The sequence below is a fragment of the Trichomonas vaginalis genome, chromosome IV (genome assembly GCF_026262505.1).
Source record: "Trichomonas vaginalis G3 chromosome IV, whole genome shotgun sequence".
Classification (NCBI taxonomy): domain Eukaryota; phylum Parabasalia; order Trichomonadida; family Trichomonadidae; genus Trichomonas; species Trichomonas vaginalis.
Window position 1 is genome coordinate 21,336,375 of NC_067206.1, and position 7,939 is coordinate 21,344,313.

Here is a 7,939-nt window from a genome sequence, read left to right on the forward strand (position 1 = left end):
GTGAAAAGTGACAAAAATATACTATGATTTATATTTCATTGTATAATAAAGTCGAGAAGGGAGTCCTAACCTTAAGAAAGGGCTCTCTTCTCGACTTTCTGCTGCAATCTCACTCGAATTGCGCGTATATACTGCTTCTTTCATTAGAAGTAGTATATACGCGCAACAATATGCCATGGCAAGTGCACTTGTCGCCACTTTTAATGTTTCTCAAATGCAATGCGGGAAGGAGTGGCAATATAGTACTTGGGTAGTTGTGGAGTTATGTGTTAGGAGAGGGAACAGGACAAATTTGCCACACGGCACTTTTTTTTAAAAAAAATTAATGGAGCGGAGCGATACTCTGCTGCAGGAGCCCCAAGGCTCCCAATCATTACGAAAGGGAGCCTCAGGGCTCCTGAGAATCCATCAGCAGAGGCCTTTTCATTTGGCCTCTGCTGATCAAAGATTCGGCGAAGCCATTCTTCGTCTCAGGAGCCCCAAGGCTCCCAATCATTACGAAAGGGAGCCTCAGGGCTCCTGAGAATCCATCAGCAGAGGCCTTTTCATTTGGCCTCTGCTGATCAAAGATTCGGCGAAGCCATTCTTCGTCTCAGGAGCCCCAAGGCTCCCAATCATTACGAAAGGGAGCCTCAGGGCTCCTGAGAATCCATCAGTAGAGGCCTTTTCATTTGGCCTCTGCTGATCAAAGATTCGGCGAAGCCATTCTTCGTCTCAGGAGCCCCAAGGCTCCCAATCATTACGAAAGGGAGCCTCAGGGCTCCTGAGAAACCTCTTTGAGAAGGTTTTCTTTAAGAAAACCTTCTCAAAGATGATTGTCAGCATTCACTCAAAATCTACCAAGAGTTTCAAAGTTTCAAATCTATCTGAAATGAAGCTTTGAATCTCTTGTATATCTAATTGTAGAGGTACCTTTTCAAAATGTCTTCTATTGATTAAATTTAATCAGTAAAAGTCATTTTGAAAAGGTACATCTCTATAATTGCTATTGAGCATTCACTCTTGGAACCTTGGAGCTCTTGTGTAGTGCATGAAAACTCCAAGATTCTAGAATAAAACATATATCATAGACATAATTTCTTCAAATATAATTTAAGGTTATTTTTTAAAAAATTAGAACAGCGTAATTTAAGGTTATTGAAAAGTGACACTTGACAAATTTATCCCGCACTCTTCAAAAATAAGGAAATTTTGATAAATATCCTCATCGCTATTATCATAAAAGATTCAATATCCCTTTCGATATTTAATGACAAATTTGAAAAGGTGTTTGAAATTCTTTCGGATTTTGTTGAATTTAACCCAAAATTTATTATTAATTGTTTACAAGAAATTTTATTTAACTCTTCTTGTAAAGAAAACTTTGCCAATATTTTGAATGCATTTGAAAATTCCGAGCTTAGAATATATTTGGATGAATGCGAAGATGAAATCGATCCTGAAATTTTTGACTCTCTCAAAAATATGTATTCAATTTTAAATGAATCTAATTCTCATCAATAATAACATATGAATAAAAAATAAATGGATTTAATTTTTTTTATCAGTTTCAATAGATTACAGTTATTTTTATTTTCTACAATATCTCATTACCAAATCGTTTTAACTCTTTGTATATCAAAGAATAATAATAAGTGACCTGTAATAACCATACTCATAATGGATTAGACCTCAAATTATTTAAAATGTCAATTCAATATTATTAAATTACAATTTCTTTTATTCTAATAGATTTTAACTAGCCAATCATGATTACAAATATTGTAGCCTTCATTAACTCATAATATCGAAGAATATAACTTATATTCATGGACAATTTGTGATTAATTTCCAATAATATATAAAACCGACTCAAATTAATCATGTTGGCATTAGCGCGCATCGATGCTCAATCTACCTGTAGTATTATAAGCTTATATTCCTATTTTTCAGCATTAAAATTGTGAATTACGTAATTTTGTCATAGTTTTACGTAATTTTAATTTTTTTTGATAAGAAAAAAATGACTTTAAGAAAAAACGAGATCACTCATAATCTTTTTCTCAGAAAACTGCAGAGTATACAACAAATGTACTCAAACGTGCATTAAGCACAATACCTGGTCCCCATTTCGCTCTATGGACCGATAATGGTACAAAAAATAAAGAAAAATTGCAAAAACGTTCCCACTTTTTGAGAGGGATGTTTTGCAAAATAATTTTATGGACATCTCTGGAAAGTTTCATTTCAGTTTGATAATATATCCAACACCTATATAGAAGAGCCTTGCTGATTTGACCTGAAAGAGCGAAAGTTAGTTTTTTGATTTGAAAACCCTGCAATTTAATATTGTTAAGGACTCAATGTAGAAATATGATATAATATCATGTAGAGATCAATCATCTTCCAAAAATCTTCTATGTATGAAAGAAAAAAATTTGCAAAACGTACCTCTCAAGAAGTGGGAACGTTTTGCACACTCTCGAAAATAAAACACAATTTCATTAATTATTATGCGAAAGGGGAATTGAACATATTTTTATTCAACCAGATAATCCTCAGGCCAACAGATTTCGCAAAGAGAATTTCCCCAAACAGTAAGATTTTTCAAAAAAAAGAAATATAATGCGAAGAATTAAGATTAATCACCGAAAAAACAACTGATTTTACTTACTTTAATGATTTTGAAGATATGCAAATTATCAGGAAGAAAGCTCAATATAACAAATAAAATAATATTCTAATTTGCAAGAATGGGTTTAATGACTACGCACAAATACATAGCCTCATACATATCAACAAAGGTCTTGGGTCTCCGAGGTTCTCAATTTCATCAGAAACCGCTATATGATAACCAAGCTTACTCAGATCTACACATAAATACATAGCCTCATACATATCAACAAAGGTCTCTCTACTCTTAAGTTCCAATTCCCAAAATTTTATTTTTATATTTATTGGCAAAAGGTAAAAGTTCCAAATTATCGTATCGTTAATTTTTAATTTGCTTTCAAATTATATTTTTTGTACTTACGTTCAATTTTTATTTTTAATAAATTATTTATATTAAAATTTCGAAATATTCATAAATACATTCAATTCATATAATAATAGTCAATATCATCGTTTTGAGAAGATCAGATCCTACACAAAAACCATGGAGAGGATTGTATTTTCAATGTATGCCTCTGGTCGAGCACTAAAAGCAAAAGCTAGACAGTTTTTAACCTGTATAATAAAAATGTATCATATATCTTTTGGAAAATAAAAACAAATTTTTATTTATTCAATATTATATAAAAAGGTGTTGATATTGCAGGTTTTTCAGTATGTTTTCCATCCCAATAAAACTCAATATTAATCGATATATCTGAAAAATACGAGGTGTCAAAGTGGTGAATTTCACCTCACTTCGTTTTGCTCCATTAAATTGACTCAATTTCATCCCTTTGCTGAGAATTTTTGTATTTGGAGGATAATAATCTAAATAATTCGAAATATTTGTTACAATAACTATCAGTGCTTGATTTAATGTTTGAATTTGATTGCTTCAAATTGCGCAATTTTAAGTAATTCGGCGTCAGATGTTAATTTTTTGCAAGAAGAATTAAATATATATGTGGGATTTGGTATTGCGTTTGATGTTTTGTTTGTTAATTCGTTGGATAAGGCTTTATCTGGGTTCCACGGATGAATACCATACTGATGCATTGACTTAATCACAAGCATCAATTAAAATTCTTACAATTTTTAACCTTGGTTTTGGGGTATTTGATAAATTATCTTGCTCATATGTGTAAAGCGGAACATATTTTAACCTGTTATTCTTTGATCTCAAAGATGCTGCACATCCTACATCAAATAACTGGAGAACTACTGTGCAGTAAGCTGGAAATGTCAAGAGTTCAATTCTGAAGAGACTCAAAAGTTTGCAAGTAAAATAACTTACTCGGCTGATATGATTATCACCGAATACGATATTATGCTGAGCTGCTGTGATAGCATCAAGACTTGAGCGATATCTCTGGATTTCGATAATAAAAGTTAAATTAAAGATATCCCATATCTTCTTTGTCATCCATCCATAAGATTGTCCTGTAAGGAATGCTCTCACGGAGCGGAGTTCCTGTGAACAATTTTATATTCCTGGAACAATAATAAATGGTTTCATCCGGTATCCTTCAGAATTATATGGGAAGATACTAGTAACAAGCACAAATTCATGCTCTTCTTTGGTTAAAGGAGGGTTGCTTTCAGTGCAGATAACTTTGTAACGCTTTGATGAAGCAGAGATGTTTCATAAATACTCCACTTATTCCATGGATCAATTCCTGCCGTATACTGAAATTAATGTAAGAAGTTAGCAACTGTTGCTGTGTTACAGTACTTTGCTCGTTTTTCCTCATTTTCTTTTGAGCTTTTGATCTCAATGTTGAGATCAGAGCAAACTCTGTTTAACCATGATCTTGAGGGGAGATATACTTCTAGCGAAGTAAACAATTCTTTTTCCTCTTGTTGGAAATTCGTCTGGATGAACAAGGCCAGCTAGATATAAAGCTCTGCTGTATCTATACTCCAGTAATTCGTAGGCAATCTGATAAGCTTCGATTACCTTTTCACATGCAAGACCTTTTGCTCTTTGATTGATTTCACCATAAAAATCAAGTAATTCGACCTCTGAAAGATACGATGGTTCTCCACCATTACATGTGGTTGTCCATACATTTTCCGCAATTGTATGTCGCAACTCTGCAGTTATTGAATCATCGCGTTCCATGTGAAATTCATCTTTGTTATCAGTGTAGCACTTTTTGTTTAGTCTTCTTTTGAAGATTTTACGTTGAATACGAGACAAAACTGCTTTTTCTCAATGAAGTTTACATTTGGCTTTAATGTAATTAAGACTTTTCATGTCACTTTTTGTAAAGTTCATTTTCGGTACGGAACAAATGCATATATTAATGCATTAATTCTAAATGTAATAAATTTTGTATCTTTGAAAATTTCAAAGTTAAAAAAAATTGGACTAATATTATTCGTCTTCAAATGTACTATGCAAATTAAAGTTTTTGGGCTATGGATTCTGTGGGATAAGATTATTGAAATTTTGGATGTTCCTCGAATTGGCCAGAGATTCGAGTGTCAATGCCTTGTTCCATAACATAGTAATTGTGTTTGTGACTGAGCATATTTTTTTCTAAAATATAGAGATTAAAATTGTAAAAATCTTCATTTAAGGAGTTCCTGTTAAATGATTGTGACTTGATTATATTTGTGTCGTTTTTGGTAGTCTCTTTATTCGATTTTGATGAATTTATGTTCGAAATTCGGTATTTAACTAATAAGATTCAGAGTAAAACACTGGAAATCGGATATTCTCTATGCCAATGAACTGGACAATCTGTGTGTTTGGGAGGTGAAATTCCAAATTTTTTTGAAATCCCGAAAATGAAGATCAACCCTTTATTTTTGATTAAGATATTTTACAATTTCAGATTTTTTTGAATACTTTTGATTCGGTTTTGTTAAAAGCATATCAGCTAACTTGTTTTAAAAATCACATATTTTTATGTGGTAAGACGAAATGATGGAAGTGAGGCATATCTCAATATTTTCACCAGATCTTCAGGCATTTAGCATGGATATATAATTGTTATCATGATTTGTATTTAGTAATATTATTTAATCCAACTTATCAAAGCTAAACAAGATAAGAAATGCGTTTTAATTTTTTTTTCAAACAAAATTGAACAAAAAATACACTTAGAAGATATATTTCTTTAAGTTATTTATAGTAATGGAAATAATATGGTATATCTATCATTAACATATAAGCAGATCATACCTCTCTTGTGCCATGCAATTATGAATTAAGAATTTTGTAAATTCAACTGTATATAATAATCTTTTAATTGAAAAACATCATCAGACCAAGAGATGTTAATCATGTGCATCTAATATAATTGTTTTTGTCTAGTGTTGAAAACAGAAATTCATCAAAAGTGACACCTCAGAAAAGCTATAATATTGAATTTTTGGAACTTTTGATAGAGCACGTTTTTAAATATTAATTAAAGTAAATGTATATTTCGTAAAGATTCTTTTTAATAAAAAATAAAATTTTGAAGAAGAACACAAAATCTTCTGAAAAATAATATCACATAAACTCATATTATTTTCTAATATATAACTATTTTATATAAAAATCAAATTCAATGATCTTAAAAGCGAAGGATAAACCTCAAAATTTACGAATATAATGAGTGGGAATATAATGCTTATCTATCATAAAACCATATGAAATATCAATTTTTGCTTTACGCCTAATTTTTGACGACAATTAGCAAAAAATGTTAAATGTTAACACTCAGTCCATTTGAATATGAAAAATAAAATTGACTTTGATTAAATGTTTTTATTTATCATGCAATTCTTCTTGCGACCAAAGATTTGAATAAAATTTCAAAAAATAAGATAGCTTAAAAATAATATACGGTAGTGTTTACTAATAGATGAATAGTATATAAATTCTATTAAAATGGATTTGATCCAAAAAGATATATAAAATTTGATCATAAATAAAATTGTTTAGAAGTCATTTAAAATGATGTAATTATTCAAATTTTGCTAAAACCCATTCCTCTTTGATATATAACTCCCATTTTTGCATTTCTGGCTCGTACCAAAATTTTGAAACTTCGAATAATTCGTTAGGAGTGTAATTACTATTCGTTTTTGGATTAATATCGAGAGATAAATGTGGTGTATTGTTGTATTTTTCAATGAACTGCTGAACTGAGTCCTTGATTTGTTGAATATCATCCAACTCGTCTGGCAAAAACTTTTCTAAGCTTGGCCACAGGCGCTCCACCTTGCCGTTCTGTCTTGGCATATACGGCAAGGTGTGCTTCCAAACTATTCCGTTTTCCTGCATAACCTGGCCGAATTCACCGCGGTTTTCACCGCCGTTATCGGTCCAGATGCAGTAAGGGATAAACTCCTCTAAAAGTTTTCTTAAAATATTCGCTGTTGAGTTGGAAGACTTGTTTTTCAATAATTTAGTTTTGAGAACTTTACGTGTCATATCATTCAATATGGCAAAGAATGGAAAAGAAACATTACCGTGAAGGTAATGAATATCGCAGTGCCATATCAAATTCTTTGATATGGCACGATATTTGGTAGGTGGATCTGCTGGTTTGTAATCTCTTTTTGAAGATAAACCTGATTCCATCATAAATTTTTCCACTTGATGAGGCTTTATTTTTTGTAAATTGTCAAAAATTTGATCTTTTGTCAAATCTTCTATATTTTCAAATTCTTTTGCAATTTCTTCTTTTTCTTTCTCACAATCGGGATTTTGAACAATATTTTGAAACCTTTTAATCAATAAATAAGTTTTTGAAATTCCTCCTTTATATTGTGAAACACAAGAATTAATTAATTGTTTTTGTTCAAATGTTGGTGGATTTGGTTTTCTGCCGCGACTAACTTTTGGTAATTCGATTTCTTGAAGTTGAAATGCTCTTCTTATTGTATTTTCGGCAACATTCAATTTAATTTTACCATTTTCCAATTCAACTTCCTTTCCCACACTTTTGTAATATTCACCTTCTTCTATTCTTCTTTTAGCTTCAAATAGCCATTCTCTGTTTATAGATTTGGCAGTAGTCATAAAAGTGGTCCTTCTTTTGTGATAAGATTCAAATTTGAATGTGGATGATAAATAAAAATCAAAAATAATTGTTATAATTTAAATGAAGAAGTAATTTAAAACGATTTTATTTATGATCAAATTTTATATATTTTTTTGGATCAAATCCATTTTAATAGAATTTATATACTATTCATCTATTAGTAAACACTACCGTATATTATTTTTAAGCTATCTTATTTTTTGAACTTTTATTCAAATCTTTGGTCGCAAGAAGAATTGCATGATAAATATTTAATCAAGTCA

At 30.8% G+C, this 7,939-nt stretch overlaps 1 protein-coding gene across 1 annotated transcript, besides 5 other annotated features; it reads right to left on the reverse strand.

Annotated features, from left to right (window-relative positions):
* Positions 1-277: 277 nt before the first annotated feature.
* Positions 278-311: a terminal%2Cinverted (terminal inverted repeat of MuDR-4N1_TV transposon ID:TVAGG3_0140420).
* Positions 278-1,173: a mobile genetic element.
* Positions 1,174-4,417: 3,244 nt separating this feature from the next.
* On the reverse strand, positions 4,418-4,756 carry TVAGG3_0140430 (uncharacterized protein; the record flags this gene model as incomplete). The annotated part of the gene is made up of 1 exon (XM_051224233.1): positions 4,418-4,756. One exon carries the CDS (start codon positions 4,754-4,756, stop codon positions 4,418-4,420), a length of 339 nt encoding a protein of 112 aa, XP_051109219.1.
* A 1,200-nt stretch (positions 4,757-5,956) lies between these two features.
* Positions 5,957-5,994: a mobile genetic element.
* Positions 5,957-5,994: a terminal%2Cinverted (terminal inverted repeat of Banshee-A3 transposon ID:TVAGG3_0140440).
* Positions 5,995-6,595: 601 nt separating this feature from the next.
* Positions 6,596-7,654: a mobile genetic element.
* Positions 7,655-7,939: the final 285 nt, after the last annotated feature.